This window comes from Kryptolebias marmoratus, linkage group LG8, assembly GCF_001649575.2.
Source record: "Kryptolebias marmoratus isolate JLee-2015 linkage group LG8, ASM164957v2, whole genome shotgun sequence".
Classification (NCBI taxonomy): domain Eukaryota; kingdom Metazoa; phylum Chordata; class Actinopteri; order Cyprinodontiformes; family Rivulidae; genus Kryptolebias; species Kryptolebias marmoratus.
This window is the reverse complement of record NC_051437.1, coordinates 5,421,364-5,443,716: the sequence shown is the minus strand read 5'-3', so window position 1 is coordinate 5,443,716 and position 22,353 is coordinate 5,421,364. Positions and strand designations below refer to the sequence as shown.

Here is a 22,353-nt window from a genome sequence, read left to right as displayed (position 1 = left end):
CACCCCTGCCTTCCACATACACACAAGGCCCCACTCATTGTTCGAGCAGGGCAGGGCCGTCTCCCCCTGCAGTTGTTCGCCTCAGGCACATTTCTGAAGTGTATGATTGAACAGAGCTGGTGGGCAGCAGTGAGTCACCAACTGAGTCACACACAGAGTTTGTGTTTCTGTATGAGTCACACTCAGATTGTTTTTGCTTTATCTCACTTGCTATTTGGCCTGGAGCTGGAGCATTAAAGATGGGCGTTGACCAATTGATTATGTCTGCTTTGTGTGTACAGCTTTGTTACATAGCAGCTTGCACAACTGTGTGAAAGCAGCTCCTGAAATGTCCACTTATGCCTAAACTTTGTGATATTATTAGGAATATACAGAACGCTCTAGTTGGTGCACACACAGATACTAATGCCTCTTTAGTCTTGCTGATGGTTTTTAAATCCCTTTTATCCCATTTGTCATGGCTCTCACAGCTGGTGGGCAGATTAAAAAGTACTTTATCGTTTCCTGGCTGTTTCTCCTGTTTGGTTCTCCAGTGAATTGACCTTTATTTATTTTAATTTCAACTTCTCCCACGCTTAATATTTCAATTTCTGTGCTGCTGCCGTCCAGGCACGATACGTCCAGGCCAAGCTCAGCGTTCATGACCGCTCCCTGAAGGTGGCCACAGTGATCGAGAGCCTGGAGATGGAGATGGAGTTGTTGTGCCTGACGGGGGTGGAGGACCAACTCCAGACTGATGTCAGACCCACCCTGGAGATCCTCCGCAATGCAGGCATCAAGGTGTGTGAAGCACATGGCCTCCTATCTCACAGAAGAAAGAGATTTAGATCAGTTTTGTCTGAAGTATCAATCATTTCAGAGACGTTTCAACAGAAAACTTCTTTTGCTGTGCAGTTTTTTGGCAACTTAAAATTACTTTTTGGATTATCTCTGTACTTCCCCACAAAAAATTCATTTTATTCATTAAATGTTGGCCAATATTCTGAGAAAGCAGCAGATATTTGTGTATTCGTCAGCTTGCAGCAAGGTCACATGCTAAGGCACGTCTTCTTCAAATATCACTCACGGTTCTTGGTTCTTCATGATGTCTTAGGTAAATTCTCAAAATCAATATGAATAAAATCCTAAACTTTTAAAGAAGTTTGAACTTTATACAACTCCTTTATTGGGATTTTATGCAACAAAAGCTTAAATGTGTTAATTTGAAGCTTTGTTTAGCAGACAGTACAAAGAAAATGATCTTCAAGTCATGTTAATTGAAGTCTGGCTTTGTGCTGCTGAGGTAACCACAGATTTGCTCAGAAAAGCAGTTGCCTCGATGATTTTACAATTCTCTCAAATATTCCATTATACACGTCGACATTGATTGAATATAATGTAAGTCATAGTCATGTTTACTCATTCACCCTCCTACTGTTTCTAGGCCAGAAGGCATCCTGATTGTATAACTATGAGCAAAACTATGTTTTCACAGGATTGCAGTATGTAAAAACGCACTTGAAAACAGAAAATGGCTCATTTCAAACCATCACAGACACTAACTTTGGTACTTTTAACTGATAACAGCCTGCGTAGTTCTTTCAGAAGCAAGCTGAAAAAGATCTGACCATCAAACATGTGTCCGCTGTCATTTTGTCCATCTGAGATGAGTGTTTGTGTAGAAAACTTGGCAGCGTTTCTGTGGAACATTAGTGCAGGGCTTTCACATCTTGTGAGGCAGTTTCAGGTTACATCTCTGAATGCAGCGGACCATTGTAAGGGACAATATTTTCCAAGCTGCTCTCGAGCCAGTGTGGTTGTATTGATCATTGTGGTGTGATGAGTCTTTATGCGGTGATGTCAGAGGGTCTGGAGGGCAGCATCAGTTTCTAGCCCTGACCTTTATACACAGGGGGTTTCAAGACTCACAGTGTCTCTTTTCAGTTTCCAGTTTTTCTGGGGTTTGTAATTTAAAAAAAAGGCTTTAATTTGAAATCTGTGCTATGATCAGAATAAATTGAGCTGTAATTTTGACCCTGTGATACCAGTCTCTGTAGACTAAAGCCAAGTTCCCAGACACCCGATCACATTAATGTCCATGTTTTTTATGATTATCACCTGCCACTGAAGATGAAATGGCAATATTTTTCGCCTGTGTGGGTGTGTTTGTCTGCCTGTTATCAAAAATCCCCATCAACCACTGGATGGATTTTACTGAAACTCTCAGACAAAAATCTTATGATGTACATCTACACCTGATTACCTTTTGGAGTTAACCCCATTCAAGATGGCTGCCAGAGCCAACAGACTTTACAGAACACAAACATGGCTATAACTCAGTCAGTTGTACAGATATTGAGCACATCTCATGAGATCTCGCAGTATCATGTGAGATCGTGCCTGTCTTTTACAAGGTTTAATCAAAATAGCTATAGCTCCTTCATTTCTCAACGAAAGATGATCTTAGTCTGAAACTCTGACGTGAATATATTCAAGGGGTTTAACTAAATGGAGTTTTTCTACTAAACTAAGGTATTATCTCAGCTACATCTTATCATATTTCTGGTTTCTGACAAGGTCTGGATGCTGACAGGAGACAAACTTGAAACTGCCACATGCACTGCTAAGAACGCCCATCTGATCACCCGCAGCCAGGACATCCATATCTTCAGACAAGTAAGTGCACAACAGGAAACTTGACTTTTTTTTGTGCGTTTGAAGTGGTTATTAGTTGTTTTACCACCGTGCTCATCTCTGCCAGTTTCCTGACTCAGCCCATGGGGCAACTGCCCTCTGTGACCAGGACTCTTTAGCTGATGGCCACACAGCCCCCATGCAACCCCAGCCAGCATCCACAAGCTAAATAATTCACCTCCTACTAGTGAAAGCATCCAAGCCACTGTCAAAGAGAACAAACAGCCCTTCGCTCAAACAGAAAAAAAGAAACCAGCTGGGCCACTCCCAGAGGGAACATGCAAAGGGCTCCCTTCTTAATTTGTTTAGCAGATTTCAGACTCTCAAGCAGCTTTGATATTCCCCTTCTGTCTTCCTCTCTGAAACTGTGCCAGAGTAGAAGAAGCGCCGGCCATATAGGAAGGTTAAAACTTGCGTACAACTGTGGTTACTGGAAGAGAAAAACAATGGCTGGCACAGCTTAAAAACCTCTGTCCCTCTGGGTAGGGGAGTGCTGACTGGGCCTGCAACACATACATCTGGATTAGTTTCCTGGTGACCACCAATGGCCTGATCTGGACTGACGTATGAATAGTCAGCAGTTGAAGGATTTTCATACCAGGGCACGGCTCTTGTTGACAGATTCACACCATGTCTTGTCAGTGCTGCATTTTTGGGGGAATTTTCAAGTTTCTATTTAAACCCGTTTTAAGAATTTATCAAGCAGTATCCTTTCCTCTTTCCAACTTTCGCCCTCCGAATTCAGTTTCACTGTAATTGAAGCTTTTAGAAGCACTGCACAAATATTTCTTAGACTTGTAGCACACTCAATTAACTAATTACTTGTCAATGCTTCTGGCTTTCTTTATGTTGAATGTTATCCTGATCTTGTTACAGTAGGGTACGCTGTAAGTGTTCTGTGTAAATTTGAGTTTTTTCCCAAAGGTACAGTGCTCAGCAATGAAGTTAACATTTTCAATTTCTTAAAGCATAGTTTAAAAATACTGATCCTCCACAGTATATAGGTGGTATTTTTTCATTTTTAGGTAAAATAATAACAAACTAGTTATAGTTTTGTTTTGTATGCGAGAATATTTTTGTTCAGTCAGTGTAACACACATCGCTGGACCACAGGGTTAGTAATGTACTTCAGCTGTATCTTAAATGGTCTGGGTGCTGCAGTTCTGCTCTTCATAGTTCTGCCTTTTGCATTTCTCAACATGACATGATTATCAGTAAATAATAATTAATTGTTGACAGTGTTACGTAGATTTGGAATCATTCATACCTGCATCGTGACGCATCAAAGACTAGATTCTACCCCTATTCTTGTAGTTCGGGTGTTTACAGGGTACAACATGGATCCAAACAACAAAATTAATGTTCGTCAGTTACTCTAATATGGTGTGATTAGTGGCTTTCCTCTAGACAATTAAACATTGTTCATTTTTTATGTTGCGTTTATCAGAATTTGTAGAAGCAGTTCTAAGTGAAGTATTTGGTTTGCCAGCATTACAGCTGGACTAAAACAAGCTGGTGTTCTTGTGTCTGATAACAGTAAGAGCAACAAGCAGGCAAGGGCTCTCAGATTGCCATCACTGATAAGTTTCCCTTGTGTGTGTATGCGGGTGTGTGTTTGCAAATGCGTTCATTTATAAATGTGGTTGTGGTTGCGATAGGTGACAACACGAGGCGAAGCCCACCTGGAGCTCAACGCTTTCAGGAGGAAGCATGACTGCGCTCTGGTGATATCAGGAGACTCGCTTGAAGTAAGTGCACTGGTGTGTGTGTGTGTGTGTGTAATACTCATCCCACTGACTTATCTATCTTTATAAAACTGTGACATGTTTTTGGCGTGATGCACAATAATATCACACCCACTGTAGCGTCTCTGGAAGTGATGTCTGTGGTTAGAGTCACTTTTTAAACCACAGCTGGAGTTAAACTGTAAGTTAGGTTCAAACATTGGAGACCCACAACCTAAAATCAGTTAAATGCGGTGGCCTAAATTGCTCACCTGTCTGCTCTGTTGGCTTTTCTCGCAGGTCTGCTTGAAGTATTACGAATACGAGTTCATGGAGCTTGCATGCCAGTGTCCCGCTGTGGTTTGCTGCCGATGCACCCCGACTCAGAAAGCTCAGATAGTCCGGCTGCTGCAAGAGCGCACAGGCAAGCTCACCTGCGCCGTGGGTGAGTAAGAAAAAAAAAAAAAATTCCCAGTATATCACAGGAAGTGTTTGATCATACACATCTAGATTCTTTTGTGCTTTTTTTTTTTGTTTTAATCTGTACATTTTTTCACATTTATTACTTTTCCCCCTTATCTTCATCAACCATAACTTAGAAATGCCTCGACCACAAACTGCCGTAACCATCTCATCATAGTGTGGTGGATCCAAAGAATCTGTACAGCTTCTGTGTAATTTTATGAAACATTTCTTGCAATCTTAACTGCTGTTCCATATTTGTTTCGGTGATTAGTTTATCTTTGAATCGGGACATTTACACGTTCATATCCAAAAAAGTTCATATTGGTAACTCGCTGATGTGAATTCTGACACCTCGGTGGCTTTTGTTTTCTCTTAGGGGATGGCGGAAACGATGTCAGCATGATCCAGGAAGCCGACTGTGGCGTGGGAGTGGAGGGAAAAGTAAGACCCTCTCCATGTCACCGTCTCACATTGACGTGACACACTAACAGATTTTGGGCTTCGTATTTCCTGTTAAGATATCTCTCACATTCAGAGAGCTGTAGCAGAACTCATACACACACACATGATTCCTTTTGTGAGGCTCTATTGTCCGAGTAGAGGAAACTGTGATGACACAAAGCTTTTGTGTTTAAGTAAAAGTCTCATCAATTTGTCTTTTTTAGTTTTCTCTTTGTCAGCTTTTTTTTATACTAAAAAAAGTCAGCCCTGATGTTTCTCAGTTTTTATACAGCACAAAACTGGCCACTTGATAAAACACTAAGTGCTATTACGCAACCAGAAAGCATAAAGAAAATGTTTGAAGTATTATGTGAACTGTAATTAAGAGTACTTCAGTGCATAAGCAGCGAAGTTTCCCTATTTAGCTGCTAATCTTCTGTTTCCATCCAGATTTTTGATTTGCTGTTCCTTCAGCAGCTTTTAAAAAAACTCAAAACAAAATATACATGTAAACATGTGGCTTGAATAGGAACAGTGTGCTTTAGTGTGTTTTAGTTGCAGTACATCATACAACAGGGATGAAATTCACAAACAAAAAAACCTGCAAGCTGCATTTTTACAACAAAGGGATTTTAATGAAACGTACGAGAGAAGCCAGCCCTCTTTGGAGCTCTGCAGCTCAGATATACTTCACAGTAGAAACAACATTTAATGTTTAAACAGGACACAGGAAGTTGGATTTTTACACAATTACAGTTTAAGTTTCATTATGTTTGTAATTTTTATTACAAAATGTTAAATTTAGAGTGTAATGATGACACACATTATCGTTGTGCAGTCTAAACTTTAAAAGATCTTTTGCAAAGAAACATTTCTTACTCCCTTAAACTTTACATTTGTATGATTTTTATACCAAAATGGTCATTTTTGTCTTCTTTCCCCCAGGCTTTGTAGAAGAAAGAAAGTTGATGTAGGTTAGAATTTCAGGCAGTAACTACATTGGCACACATCAAAATTTCTCAAAAACTTTTCCAGTTCTATTACTGTTCTTAAAAAAAAAAACAGCTAAATCGAAACTTGAAGACCTACCTTTTTTGTTTAGTTTTTTTCCAAATTAACAGCGAGGAAATGTTTTGTGATCCTGGTAATCACAGTGGAGAGTCAGAGGTGGATATGGAAAGCAATAAAGATCATAAATTACTTGAAATGCCCTCTGGTGACTAATAAAAGCCATAAAACATGCTACCAGGTGTTTATTGGCATGCCAGCATTTATCGAATTTTATTTAGCATCTTTTTAGATCAAATTATTTGAAACAAACACTTTCATGTATTTTAGTTTGGGAGTTTATCAGATGTTTGATACAGGCTCTGTAGAACGCTGCTTACAGTTTAGATGAATAATATTATAATATGACTTTTTAGTTTTTTTTTTACTTTTAAAGTGAAGCTACCAGCTGATAAATCCTGCCCCTTTGTACATGACCTTTGAACCTTCCCACTAGCAATGATGTTTTTATTTTTGTTTTTATTTGTTGCTGCTTCAGGGAGGTTAAGCAGAAATATTGAAAACCATTAAGCTGACATTTGTTTCTTTTTTCTTTTGTACCAATCGCGTATTGAACTGTTATTTATGTTTACTGTTACACCCTTGTTGTATAACTCTCCTAGTTTAATCTCATCTCGTACACACAGCAGCTGTGCTCTTCCTGATCTTAATTAAAAACTGTATGATCAAGTTGATTAATGCAATGGTTCCCAAACTTTTCAGCTTCTGACCCACAAACTTTCAGTAGCAGAGACTTGTGACCCCAACTATCTTTGGTTGAAGTATGCAAACACTACTACAAGGTCATTTACACAGGGTATAATGACAATAACAACCTTTAGACCTTTTTTATAACTAAACATTTTACCTCTCATGACAAATATGGACCAGAAAATATGATTAGCAACTGTTTTTAAATTGAAGATTGTTTCTGAAAATAATCAATACCCCAAACTTGGTCCTGACCACAACTTTGTGGAACCACTGAACTAATAAATAAACAGGAGAATAAAAAAGAGCAACACAAGACACTTCAGTAGAAAAGTTGACTGATAGTCTACAGACCCTGAACACTTAAAGTTAAGGGTTTTCCACAGTTACCAACCTCAGCACTACTATTTTTGTAGACAATATAATGTGGAATATTTTTGAAGCTAAAAATAATTTAAATGAAATCCTCTTCCTATATTACATGTTACATACTATAATATAATATTATGCAAATAACTTACTATGAAACGCTGCCGCAGGTGAGTAAAGACGTGTTTCGCAGCATGCCCTCACTGTCCTGTGTCTTTGGCCTTTGGCAGGAAGGGAAACAAGCCTCTTTGGCTGCAGACTTCTCTGTGACTCAGTTCAAACATTTGGGCCGTCTCCTCATGGTCCACGGTCGGAACAGCTACAAAAGGTCTGCAGCCCTCAGTCAGTTTGTCATCCACAGGAGCCTGTGCATCAGCACCATGCAGGTACAGAAACGGTGAAACATGTCATATTTGTTAGGATTAATATAATATAAAAATCTTATTTTCATCCTAAAATGTAACATCAGCATACTTCAGCTTTGTTTCATTTCATAGAAGTTTAATCATTTTAAATAAAGAAACATAAGACAAAGACTGTAAAATTATTTTACTTCCCTACATTTATATATATTGACTCATTTGTTGTGATTTTGTGAACTACATGTTTAGTAATGCTTTACATTGTGCAAGTTTGTTTTGACAATAAATTGAACATAGATTGTAATTTAGTGATTGTTATCTTGGGTCTGTGGTTACATTTAATTGTTTGTTATAATTTAGCAAGTCTTTTTGGTTCTTTTCATTTTCATTATATAGCGTGTTAAAAAAAAAGTCCTCCCTGTTTCAGTTCTAGGGTTTTACACATCAGGTCATAATAAAAATGATCTGGCCTTTACCAGGTTTTACAATTATTCAAATCTAACCTCAGGGGTAAAAAAAACACACACAATGGATTCCACCATGTTATTATTTATCAAACAAAAATGAAGCACTGTCTGAAAAACGAAAGTCACCCTTGTTGCTTAAGAGGGAAAAGTAGCAGCCAGGTGCTGCTTATGAATGCAGCTGATTAACTCCTCATCATCAGCTGCGGTAGCTTGGTGGTCAGCGCTGCGGCTCCGAGGCTGCAGGTTTGAGCCCAGGTTGCGACAGGAAGGGTATCCAGCATGAAACAACTGTCATTTGTGCGAGTTCTGAAAGAACAACAACAACATCAGAGTGACCGACTCTACAAAAGCAGGAGTTTCTGGTTCAGGTTCATATTATGCCAAAGAGGACAAACATCACCAAAGACCTTGCTTCTGGCCATCACTTTTGGAACAGTAATAGGGTAATTTCCAAACAATGTAGAGTCCATCATTCTACAGGGAGAAAGATTATTTACAAGTGTAAAACATTCAGGACAGCTGCTAATCTTCCCAGACTATTCAGTGTTTTGAGAAATTGCAAAAACCACAAGAGCTCAGTTTCAGACTCTACAGGCCTCAGGTTAAAGGTTAAAGTTCATGACAGGACATGTATGGCTTGACTGGAAAGGTTGTCAGGAGAAAGCCTCGTCTTTCTGAAAAGACCATAGCAGCAAGACTTACTGGGCTGTGAGTAGTCGGTGAACAGCATTCATGACTGAGTCTTCTGAATGTCTCCAAAATGTTTTGGGACTTTCACACGATTCTGAAATTCCTTGTGTGAGTCACATAGGGGTGCAGCCCTGATGCTCGAGTTTAGACCATTTTCAAAAAAGCTGTGTTAAACCTTTTCTCTCAAAATAATCACAAAGTCTCTGAGGCAGTATTCCAGATTTAAAAATCATTTTGATGATAAATAATAATTATTAGAAACCTGGTCCAAATCTGCCTTTCTTTTTTTCAAGTGTACTCCAGTAGATTAAATGATAAAGCTGGGGGGGTACGCTGAGGTGGAAACAAAGCAAGCTGAGGTTGGTATGATGTGTGCAAAGGTGGGCAACAAAATAATGTGCACAGCCAAGAAAGCAGTTTTGCAAATAGCGCACTCAAAAATAAGCCATGATTTTGCAAAACTAGTCACTGAAAACACAGCCACATGGCTCATTGGTCACTTGGTTTAAAACGTTTGGAGCTCTGTGAGATTGCAGCTGCAAATTTATGTATTTTCTTGCAGTTTTGAGGGATTTTTTTTTTCACCTGCTAGTTTTCCGGCAGTCAGAGCTCAGTGAGAAATCACCTTTAAGTTTGCAAAAGTTAATTTGAATGAACCACAAGAACAACTGCCAAGCACAGCAGTGGAGAGGTGATGGTTTGGGCTTGTTTTGTACTGAATTAATCATGAACTCCTCTGTAGAAGTCAGAATTTGGGTCCATATAACAGAATGTCGATCCCAAACACAGCAGCAAATCTACAAGAAAATAGCTGAAAAAAGACGAAAAAATAAAAAGGTGCAATGGTTTAGTCAAAGTCTAGACCTCAACCTGATTAAAATGTTGCAGTTGTTTTTATGTTCTGATAAGAAAAAGCCTTGAGCTGAAAGAATGTGACTTCCTTTTTCACATGACTAAACCCAAAGCCATAGAAATTAATAAATAATAAAATGCTTGATGAAATAGTATAGATCCTTCAGACTAATCACTTTGATTAGGGAGATATCACTGTTCATATCCCCTAAAATCATTGTTGAAAAGGAGGACATAACTGCTGCAAGACAGGGAGAAGTCTCAGAGCTGGTCATGGAAAGGTGGAGTGCACAGTGACTCAGAGGTGGCAGCCTGTGGTGCCCTTCCAAGCCAACACCCCCACAGCATTCCCTTTCTATTCCCATGTCCCTGTCTAACCTCAGCCCCCAATCTGGAGGAGCAGCCTATGACTCATAAAATGGTGGACCTTGGGGTAGTCTCAGATCAAATACTAACCACAACTGCAGCTGCGACCTGTCGGGTTTGGGCCCACGTACGGATTGGCAACATGCACAAGTATAACTCCCAGTCCAAAATTAGTCCGTGTAAGTTAGTTCTTTGTAGCAGCAGCACTGTGGTGGAGTGAGGTCGAACACAGTTTGTTCGTGGGATTTGGCTCGTGACTCATCAGCGTTCTTCTGATTTGGTTGTTACAAGGCAAGCTTGGTGGTCTATACAACTGTTGTTGTATTTCAGTTGGGCAAAAAAAGAACAAATCAGCATTCATATATTCAATATGAATGCTAATTTTTCAATTTCTATCATTGAAATAATACTGAGGTTTTCTATTAGTACTGTCTGCAGTGTCATTTTGGTATCGATTTGGAAAAGAAATAAAATGTCAACGATATAAGAGTGTGAATTTGATTTAAATCTTTTTGTGCTGTTTCTACAGGCAGTTTTCTCCTCGGTTTTCTACTTTGCTTCAGTCCCGCTCTACCAGGGGTTTCTGATCATTGGGTGAGATACAAACTCTCTTGACTTATCAAGAGAGTATTTGGCTGCCTTATTTCTCTGGCATTTCCTCTATTAAAGCTCTGTTGAGAAGCAAGAAGGGGAAAATATGAAATTCTGCTTACTCTAGTACATGTGTCATTTCATTTTTTTTTTTATTCTTTTCACTTTTGTGTGTTGCAGTTACTCTACAATCTACACCATGTTCCCTGTCTTCTCTCTTGTGTTGGACAAAGATGTTAAATCAGAAGTTGCCATGTTGTACCCAGAGTTGTATAAAGATCTGCTGAAGGTATTAGATAAGTGGTTACACATCGATTGTTGCTGTGCACACACATAAACACAATCTCACACTGTTTTTTTGTGCTTTGTTACTCTCCCAGGGTCGACCCCTGTCATTCAAGACATTCCTGATATGGGTCCTAATAAGTATATATCAAGGTAAGAGAGACGGTCTACAAACTGATGATAATACATGTAAATATCTGTAATAATGCTGAACGTTCCAGTACACAGAGGCGGCCAATATACAGCGTTTTAACTCTTTCAGATTGTAATCTTCGTGCTTGTTCGTTTGGTATTCAAAACATCTGATGAGAAAAAATGCATTTCAGGTAGACGGAGGGTGAATCCATAACTAACAAGTTCTGCTTCATGACAGATCACTCTTTACCAGCCCACGCATTTTCATCAGAAAGCTCAGGGAACTTCCCGACACGGACCGTTTGCAATGAAAAGCTGTTTGCGAGCTACACCCTGAAACTTTTTATCTATTTCTGTCAAAACACGAGCTTTCCATTTTACAAGTGAGCTTAAGATTTACTATTTTAAAGCACCTGGGCTTGGTTCGCCAAGCACTGTTTTGTTTTTTTTGGTTCTAATTTATCTCCTACTTTTGTTTCCAGCAGAGCAGAACACCCTGTGGTATTAGTTTGTTAAATGCTGCAGTTTTTACCCTCCCAGAGATTCCACTTTGAAGTGGGTTGGAAAACATGCACAAAAGGAACAGTTCAGACGAAAGGATTTCCCAAAATATTCACTAGTAAATATTCCAGCAGCTTGAATAATAAAACAAGATATTAGAAGATTTTAAAACTTTACGCTTTTCTTCACTAATAGGTCTTTTCATTTGTTTATTTTATTTATTATGAATTAATTTGTATTTCTTGATTATTGGGGCTTGTACTCCTGAGGCTGCAGGTTTGAGCCCAGGCTGTGTCAGGAAGGGCAGCTGGTGTAAAACATTTGCCAAATCTTTTGTACAAGTTTGCTTGCTATGGTGACTTCCTTAGACAGGAGAAGCTGAAAAAACATTAGTTTTTTTATTATTACCATTTTTTTAACCTTTTTGTTCTCCTGTTGCTTCACATCAGTCATTCAGTTGCATTCTCTGTTTTTCTGCATTTTCCATTGCCTTTATTTTGTAAAAGAAACAAAACAAAAAGTTGTTTTGTTTGACAGTTGTAAGGCAGATGAAAGAAATGATCACAATTTTTCAGTAAAGTATAATTATGCTTTACTGTATTCGAATGAAGACTGTTTTCTAAAAGTAATGAAGCAATCTTGAGAACTCTTTTTACATAAAAAAAGATTTGAATCAGAGACATTTTCTTTCTCACTTCTACTACGCAAACCAGTGCGTGGATCTTTTTACCTTACCTCCACCAAGGAGGTTATGTTTTTGATAGCATCCGTCCGTATGTATGTACTCAAATAGTAAAAAATGGGTTTTTAATGAAATTTCCAGTAAAGGCCAAACAGGTACAAGGAACAAGTGGTCCTGATCCGGTCAAAGGTCAAAACCACAAATGACCTTGTGCTCTAACTATGTGACCATGTAAGGGGGCGAGGGATGAAACTGCATAGTTGGACACCTCTTAGGTCAAGGGTGATCACAATTGAGTTCAAGATTCATGAGGTCAAAGGTCAAGGTCACAGGTAACTCCTTTGTTAAAATCTCTTAGTTTAAAGTCTCTGCTCCTACATGTGACCCTTTTGTTTCCTTTACCAAGATCAGGTAAAAACTAAAGCACAGATTCAGATGAAATGTTCAGGAAGTATTGGGGTTGTCACAAAAAACAATGGATACAATTTTGGCAGTGATCCAGATTATGATCCGGATCGCGCTGTTTTTCTAATCTCTCTGTGGCCTCGGTGGAGGTTTGCGCTCTTTCACTTGGGAAGATTAAAGTTATGAAACCATTATGTTTAGCTTTTATACATTTAAGCGAGTCCGCTACTGATGGCAATGTTAGACAACCATTCAGGATCAGTTTGTGCCATGAACATAAATTCATGGACCCAAATCAGGACCTTTTTACAAGTATTAGAAAATTCCAAAAATTGTAAGGACAGAAGAAAAGTAATAAAACATTCACATGTACATTTTTCAAGTATGTACAATTATGTGTTATTTATATTAGATTCTAATCTTTGTTTTCATCTTATTTACACTTTAAAAAGACTGCATTGTAATGAATAACTAAAGCTGACAAAAAGGTTTTAATTCTTAATAAAATGATTTGTCATTTTTTGTTTGATTCATACCAAAGAAAAGTACAAAATTAAAGGCAAAGCATTTCTTGGAGGAATGCACATCGCCCGCCTCCGTTCATGCTGCTGTCTTAGACTGAGATCATCTTACGATAACAAATAACAGAGCTGTCGCTGTTTTGGTCAAACCTTGTAAATTAGATTATGTGTAAACTCGTGATATCGCGAGATGTTGTGTTTAAAGTTTTGTTGTGGGTGACTCTCAGCTACTAACATATCAAATTTCAGCTAAATATCTGTGAAACTGACAAAAGTTGTAGCCATTTTTGTCTAGGCTAATGGTGATTAGCTGTGGTAGCCATCTTGAACTGCATTCACTTCAGACAATGCTCTCAGTGTGCTTGGTTCATTCCTGTGACTACAAATGGCTCAGTGCTAAAGTTTAGGAAATAAACTAAGCGGTTATATTTCCCTTGTCATCACACATCTTTGTTATTACAACTTTTAAGTTAGGAAGGCAGAACATTCTCACCGAAACCTAAACTGTGTCCGTGCTGTTTGTCCTCCACAGGGAGCATCATCATGTATGGGGCTCTGCTGCTCTTTGACTCTGAGTTTGTCCATGTCGTTGCCATTTCCTTCACCTCCCTTATCCTGACCGAGCTGCTGATGGTGGCGCTGACCGTTCAGACGTGGCACTGGCTCATGATCGTCGGCGAGCTCCTGAGCTTGGCGTGTTACATCGCCTCGCTCGTTTTCCTGCACGAATTCATAGGTGAGCGACTGTTCCTACTCGCACGTGAACTTATTATTTCATCCACTCCGAGGCCGACTGATCCTGAAGCAAAGCTGTTTCACAGAGACAAGAGCGTAAATATCCACATCGGTTTCGCTGCACACTGAATTGTGGGATTGTGCTTTGTCTGGCCTTGAAACAGTACGTCAGCATTCAGCGGTAAGGGGGGGTTCCTTCTCATTTATAATGGGTCTCCAGTGTACAATACGCTGTGGTATGCTGGATATTAGGAAGTGTAAAGGTGAGTGTATTGACAAAACGTCCTGGTGTGCCCCTGGTTCAGGCATGCTGTAGTATCAAAGAGGAAATGCCACCAGTTTAGTTAGTTTCCTGTGAGCTGTGAAGGTTTGTTTATAGAAGTAGAAGTATGTTTGGTAGAAGAAAAATAGAAAAACAGAGCTGTCCCCAGTGTCCGACAGGAACATGTTCATAACCGGTCTGAAGAAATAACCTTTAGAGCAGAAGAATAGCTGGTTTATTTTTGGTGGTACTCTGTTTGTTGCCACACTATTGGACATTTGTTTACTTTGGCAAACAAAAAAAATAAACCCTTTTCACTTTTTCCACAAAAGGATTCATGACACAAACAATGCCATGACCAAAAGCTCTCCAGGTCTTTATTTTCAGCTTTATGCGGGGTGTGGAGTTCCATTTTCAGCCTGCAATCTCGACCACCGATGATTATGACCAGCATGTGGTCAAGCGTACCCTTTTGGGCCCTTTCTGTCCCACTTTAAGTCAGACTGAAATAGACTTTAGATGCTGTTTTGTTACATGTGTAGTTTATGCACTTAGCTGGACATTTTCTCTGTTCCTTGTTTTTTTTTTTTTTTTTGCATTTCAAGCTGTTTGGATCAATGTTGTTCTTTTCAGACATGTAGTTGTTAAGACCCCCAGAAATAAAAAAGTAGGAATTTTTAATTGAAGACATACATTTTTGTTTGGTAGTTTGATCACATTGTGAACATTATCAGAAGTAGACAGTTACACTCATAGAGGCAGTTCAGATACTTTGGAACTTTATTGGTTTCATTTTCATCAGTTATTTTCTTTCCCAGAGTTCCAACTCAAATCTGAACCCTGAGGTATCATACATACATTTTTGAATCCCTGTACAATGTAGAATTTAATATTAAATAAATAATAAGAAAATGATACACAATTTAAAAAGTATTAAACAGTTTGTGAATAATAGGAAAAAGTGGTTCAAAGTTTTTAAAGAAAACAAACATCCAATCTACAGTTAGATTTATTTGATTCAGTCATTCAGTGTAATAATAAACAGCTTTTCTCCAAGGATATGAAGCAGCAGCCAGTGAAGCATGTCTAAATGACTGCATACTGCACTGGAGCCTTTAATGTTGCATATTATAAAACTCAGCATTTAAAGTTACAACTTGATAATTACAAGAAATAATTAAAAAGAGAAGGAATCACATCATTAGGCAGCACTTGGCACCATAAAGGAAAACTGTAGATTGTATAATACTAAGCATCAGACATAATAACCTGTTTTCTTTTTCACATCCTTTAACTGTTTTTAACCCCTTCAAAATAAGACAGAAAGCTAGCTTTGGGTCCTCCTCTCTCAGTAAAGTCTTTCACATTGAGTGCTGTCATAGTGGGAATCAGTGCTTTGTTGTGGTGTGTTCACTGACTGACGGGGAAATAAAATTATTTGACTACTTGATTTCATACTTGGCTAAAAATCATCCAATTCCAGTCAGCTGCCAAACAATCAGTGTATCTTCTCTTTAATTGTGTATGAGAGTCTGCAGCCCCTCCACCAATGCACTGGATGTTTGTTTTTTTGTTATTTTTTTACAGAACAATCTGTTAAATCTTTCAGACCGTTTGAAAAGCAAACCTTGATATTAGAACATTTAAATGAAAGATTTGCGTGTGAGTCACACACAGGATGAGTCAGCAAGTATGAGCTGCTGCTGTTGTTGATTATTGTCACAGCTAAACCATAACTACCCATACTGAACTCTGATTGCTCCAGACCTTTGTGCAACTTTCAGCTTGGCAAGTAGGACTGCTTTGGGATATTGACTCCCCTTAATTAAAACCTAATGTGTTCACCACAGGAAAGTTGCTGATTGACTTTCTCTTGACATTGTTTTTAGTCTGTCCGACAATAGAAACATGGTATCGCTATGTAACAGGTTCTTAAAAACGCCCCACCTTTGTGCATAATCAGGTTGTTTAAAGAGTTTTGTGAACCTCATGAGGATTATATGCCCCAGACCTTGAGCATGTTTGGAGTTATACTACCTCAATTCCATAAAAGGTTGGGACAAAGGCAACAAAATGCTGTAAAAGTAAATGGTACAAGTAAGAAACAGCTGGAGGAGCATTTTGCAATTAATTAGGTTAATTAACAACAAGTCGGTAAGAGGACTGGTTATGAAAAGAGCATTTTAGAGTAAAGATGGGCAGAGGTTTACCAGCCTGTGAAAATCTGTCGAAAAATAGGAGAACAATTTCAGAATAATGTTCCTTAATGGAAAATTAGAAAACTTTGAATATCCCATCAAATACAGTTTATAATGTCATCAAAAGATTTCAAGAATCCAGAAAAATCTCTGTGTGCAAACAAACAAGACTGAAAGCCAGTACTGGATACCTGTGATCTTCAAATCCTCAGGCAGCTCTGCATTAAAACCAGGTCTGATTCTGTTCTGGACATCAAGGCATGGATTCAGGAACACGTCTACAGATCACGTCTGTAAACACAGTTCACTGTACCATTCACTAATGTATGTTAAAGCTCCATCATGAAAAGAACAAGCCAGATGTGAACACCATCCTGAAATGCTGCTCTCTTCTCTGGACCAAATTTTTAAAGTTGACTGAGGCAAAGAGGAGAACTGTTCTGTGGTCAGTTGAATTAAAATTCAAACACACCACGTTCTCCATACTAAAGAATAGAGGGACCATCCAAGCTGTTATCAGAGCACAGTTCAAAAGCCTGCTTCTCTGATGGTATGGAGTTGCATTAGTGCCTATGTCATGGGTAGCTTATACATCTGAAAAGGCACCATCAATGCAGAAAAGTATCTAGAGCATATGCTGGTGTCTTTTTCAGGGAAGGTCCTGCATCTTTCAGCAAGGCAGTGTTAAACCTCATACTGTTTCCATTACAGCAGCAACTTTTTTGAAATTGGGTTTGTTTATGTAAAAAGTGTGGAATCTTCTGAGATAAAGAAGTCTAATTTAAAGTCTAAAACAAATCGTTTATGTACCAGGCGAGATGAAACATGATCTAATCAGAAATGTTGAACAGTGTGTGTGTTCTCCATCTCTCTGACCTTTGACTCTTCATGTGTGCCAGACATATACTTCATCACCACAGTACCGTTCCTGTGGAAGGTGACCACCATCACGCTGGTGAGCTGTTTGCCCCTTTACATCCTCAAGTACCTGCGGCGGCGCTTCTCTCCACCCAGTTACTCCAAGTTGACCACCTAAAGACCCGGACCGAGCCTCCGTCTTCGGAGAACAGAAAAATTCCCCCACGTTTGCCTACTCTGGAGATCCGAACTGACTTGTCCCCTTTAATTTGTTCTGAAAAGCTCCTTTGACAGGGACAGCTTGTTTACTGACAGGGAGAGTTAGTGTCTGTGGAAAAAAGCAGTGACCGTTACTGTTGTTTGATTCAAGGATTATGTTATATTATATGTGTGTGTTTGGAACACCTGCAGTGAGTCCTGGCTTGGATGAAATTGACTAGCTTGAACTGGTTTTATGAAACATTTATAGTTATTGATCCTCTCTGCATTAAAAACCCAAAAGCAAAAGCAGAAATGTAAAACATGTTCATGTCATGCAGCTGTTGAACCTAAATGTGTGAGAAAAAAAACCCCCATCTCATTAGGTTATGTAGGCCCAGCATGTTTTATAATCTAAGGAGACACATCAGGACATTGTATAGTTCTGTAAATGTATCAAAGATTTAATCTAAATTCTATTCTGAAAACAGTTTTTATGAGAAAAGCCAAAATTGACGTAAAAAAAAAAATCTCTCCATTGATTCACTTTCTCCTCAAACAGAGTTCTAATTACAGGTCGACAATTACATGGTTAAAAAAGGTTTACTGCCTACAAGTTGCATAAAAACACATCTAGGTTTGTGTGTTTGTTGATGTGTCACCCTGCAGCTACAGCTCAGCACGGCGGAGGTGGTGTGGCATCTTATTTTAGCCTGACCTCTGGTGCGTCTGATGTTGAATCTGTCTCCGTGTCTTTGTTTGGACCCTGACTCGTTAGTGTTTGTGGAGCGCGGTCGGAGCGCCGCTGGTCATTTGTACAGCTCCGGGGGCTGGGGTGCTCCCGGCGGGCTGCGGGGTCTGCAGGGGGATCGCGCAGCCTTTAATGTGGTGGGGCCGAGAAGGCCAGCAGTGACCACGCTTTCTTTCAAAGTTGCATGATGACTCACTGTAACAGTGATCTGAAGCCATAAGTGAAAATAAAAACCCTGGTGACTGGCATCCCGCTGCTCATTTTCATGCGGTTTAATCCAGGACCCCCAACTTATAACTGCTGTGAAATGAAAAAAAGGATCAAATCATCTCTCCTTTAACACCACAAGGATGTACTCACTGTCAAGTATTAATACTGCACATTAAAAAACTAATGGTATGCTACATTCCTTCCATTCCTTAATGTTGTGATGGGCTGTAAACAATAACCATCAACAGAATAACATGACTGCAGTGTCAATTCTCATTTCATTATTAAACTGTTGGGGAAAAAAGGGGAACTAATAAAAGGACCTGAAGAACCTCACGGTTCACTCTGAGTCCAGGGTGCCAAAAGGATTCAGTTCTTTAGTAAGCTAAATGGATTTTTTTAGAATTTTATTTAATAAAACAGAAATTATCAAGCTGTTTGCACATTTTTTTAAACTACTTTAAGTATATTCTTATGTTGTGATGAAAGTGCAAAGCATTAAAGATGCTAAAAGACTTTGCTTGGATGTGCAAAACTTGTCTTTGTGTTTAATATGTTTTATTTAATTCTGTTGATTGCACTCAGAACAAAAAGGGAGAATTGTGCTGATAATGTTGTGACAGTTAATAAAAATGTTTTTTCGCTGTCGTCTTTTATTTCATTGTGGCTGCTTTTTGTTCTTTATATGTCTGACTGTTAGTCATATTCGGCACACTTGGGCTTTTTCTGTCGTCTGTATTTATTTACTGACGTGAATAAATTTGTTTGTATTCTTGTGTTAAAGGAAAAAAAAGCCACATAGGACATTAAAACAAATTGAAACTGACAACATTTAAGAAAAATTAACTAATAAAAATCAGTCAATGAATCTGAAGTTGTTCAACAGAATTATTTTAAAAACAAACTAGCCTTGACAAAAAAGGATGGTACCTTAACTGAGACCAAGCTTTCTGACACTGAGCAGCACATTTACCTCCAGAATGTCTTGATAGTCTTGAGATTTCATTGGACCCTGAACAGATTCAGGACACCCTGTGTCAGATGGAGCACAGCAGGTCCAAAACAGAACCGAACCACCTCCATGTTTCACTGTAGGATCAGGGTTCTTTGCTTTCTAGGTGTCATTTTTGGGTCTGTGAACACAGAGCTGATGGGAATTGTTTCTGAAAAGCTCCAGTTTTGTCTCATCTGTTCTTAATTCATTCTCCCAGAGGTATTGTGGCTTGTTAATATGCATTTTGCCAGTTTCACTTTTTTATGATTTGGTGTCCTTCTCTGTTGTTTTCCATTAAATCCACTTTGACTGATGGTGTGATCTGACACTGGTGACCCTTGACCTTGGAGTTAATCTCTAATCTCTCTGGAAGTTGTTCTGGGTTCAATAGCTTCCATTCATATTATCCATCTCTTCAGTTTGTCATCAGTTGTCCTCTTGCAGCCATGTACAGAGACGATGTCTCCAGTCCTGTGGACCTTAACCTTCTGAAGAATCTGAGCAGCTGTAGTCACAGGAACATCCAGCTGCTTGGAGACGGTCTTAAAGTCTTTACCTTTAACGTGCAGTCAGTCAATTTCTTTCTAAGCTTCTGAGACAACTCTGTCCTCAGTTTCCTGTCCTCCATGCTCAGTGTCTTACACACCATGATACCAAACAGCCCTGTGACTACCTTTCACCCTTTAAACAGGCAGACTGACTGATTACAGGACTGAAGACACCTGTGATGCTGATTACAGGACACACCTGAGTTTAACATGTCCCTGTGGGACAATTTGTTTCAGCCTTTTCTAGAGGTGCCATCCATTCTGTCAAGGACAATTTGATTAGTTGGTTTTATTTAAAATAATTCTACTGAACCAAAATTCAGAAGCACAGTGATTTTTATTAGTAGATTTTTAGTATTTTTTTCATTAGTAAGAAAGTCTTTATTTGCTGAATGAACATTGATGGATTTGGTCCTTTGTGTTCTTCTATGATAAACATGTTTACTCGTAGTTAAAAACATTTTCAAACAAGTTTAAAATTGAGTCTAGTTAAAAAGTTTTAAGGATTTAACCAGGAATCATCTCTGGGGGAAAAAAAATCTCTTGCTTTTATTTTTGTAATCAAAACAGGATTGAAACTCCTTGATGTGACCTGAGATGACTTGTTACGCCCACAGTTCATGTATTCACAGACACGCTATAAAAATGGGAACTAAAAAGAAAATCTGTTCAACTATGACTTTAGATGAGTTATTGTTTACGGCAGCCGCGTTGGACCTGACACCTATCATTACCACGTCGATCCACTTCAGCTCCTAATGAGGTGTGAGCCGACTGAAGGGAGCTGGATGTTTGGCTCCGATTCACCAGAGGAGGGAGTCCCTGAAGCCTGAGGCCTGGAGACACGGTTCTGTTTTCCAGCCATCACCACCACCTCCTCCTCCCCGTGTCTCAGGCTTCACACTGCCTCAGACTTTAACCGTAAACATCAGCAGAAAACCCGGGGCAGACTACTGACACACACAAAGTAGCCAAACGCCACGGAAAGCTGATTAAATGTTTGAACAGCTTTTCAGCCAAGAGATGATGGAGGTTTGATGCTATTCAGCCAGAAAAGCTTGTTTTTGTGTGTTTAGATGAAAGCTAAGGTCTGTCTTCACTGGTTTTCTTGTTTTCTTGCCTGAATTCATGAAATTTACTATTTAAAAAATAAATAAATAGATAACTCAATCAGTTCAGTGAAAACTGAAATTCCACTCCTGGACCAACAAAGCGGCCTGCTAACCTCAACATTTTTGGTCGTTCCTCCTCAGTCAGTTATGGAGCTGCAGCTGGGTCGCTGCCAAACAGCCCCATCAGAGTCAGAGGAAATCCTGAAAGTGACTGGGGTTTTACAAGAGTTTGTTTTAACGTTTCAAAAGCAGCTCCCTGCTTTTATATAAGGCACTCAGACTGGTTACAGCCTGCTGCTGAAAAGTGGAAAATTATGTTTTTTTACTCGTGTTGGTGTTGATGTGTCTGTTATCAAAATGTCTCCCGAACAACCAGGATGAATTTGACTTAAACTCGCAGAGAGTCACCATTAAGTCTACAGCTAGAACTAATTAACTTTTGGGGACAACTGGATTCAAGATGGCTGCCAAAGCCAACTGATACTGTAAAAAAAAAAGAAAAATGTCTGTCACTCAGACAGTTTTACAGATATTGTGCTACGATTTGGTGTGGTAGTAGCTGAGACTCATCTCCAACACAGAGCTAACACATGGGACAAGAGCTTTGCCATTAACTATTTGGAGTCATCTTTGTCTGTTAGCAAAATATCTCATGAACCACTCAATAGATTTTGATAAAATCCTTCAGGAAAATAATCACTGGATATAGATTTACAACTGATTACCTTTTGGAGCCACCCAATTCAACATGGCCACCGCAGCCAACTGATCTTAGAAGGCACAAAAATGGATACAATTCAGTCAATTTTCCAGATATTTTGCTGAAATTGGCTGTGGTAGCAGCTGAAAGTCATTTTGCAACAGAAACACCAAGTGCTACTCATTAAGTGGTGATTGTCAGTTCAGTCATGTGAAGCTGAACTTCCTATGATTCTTTAAACCTCGATGTTTCTGCTGTGAAGTACGTCTGAGCTGGAGCTACAAAGAGGACTGGGGTTCTCCTACTAGTTTCACCAAAAAGCAGTTGTTGTGTGGAAAGTACCCTCTTTTTGGGTGTTTTTTGCTAATGTTGTCTATGCTATAATGTCCTGCTCCCTAAAGACGACACACTGCTCCCTGTGGAGCCACATGTTTCAGTTCTCACTACATTAGTTCTCTGAGAATGTGTTGAGGATGATAGTCAGCTGCTGACACCAAAAT

At 39.1% G+C, this 22,353-nt stretch overlaps 1 protein-coding gene across 1 annotated transcript in view; it reads left to right on the top strand.

Moving 5' to 3' along the window:
- LOC108237636 (probable phospholipid-transporting ATPase IIA) overlaps positions 1-19,146 on the top strand; it is a 42,349-nt gene extending 23,203 nt beyond the window's left edge. The window contains exons 18-28 of the mRNA XM_017419204.3: positions 610-780; positions 2,557-2,655; positions 4,332-4,421; positions 4,698-4,842; positions 5,239-5,303; positions 7,661-7,816; positions 10,697-10,761; positions 10,939-11,047; positions 11,139-11,196; positions 13,820-14,023; positions 17,382-19,146. Of these exons, the coding sequence (XP_017274693.1) occupies positions 610-780; positions 2,557-2,655; positions 4,332-4,421; positions 4,698-4,842; positions 5,239-5,303; positions 7,661-7,816; positions 10,697-10,761; positions 10,939-11,047; positions 11,139-11,196; positions 13,820-14,023; positions 17,382-17,518 (1,299 nt within the window). The 3' untranslated portion in view covers positions 17,519-19,146. The remainder of the gene's footprint in view (positions 1-609; positions 781-2,556; positions 2,656-4,331; positions 4,422-4,697; positions 4,843-5,238; positions 5,304-7,660; positions 7,817-10,696; positions 10,762-10,938; positions 11,048-11,138; positions 11,197-13,819; positions 14,024-17,381) is intronic.
- The last annotated feature ends 3,207 nt before the right edge of the window (positions 19,147-22,353 follow it).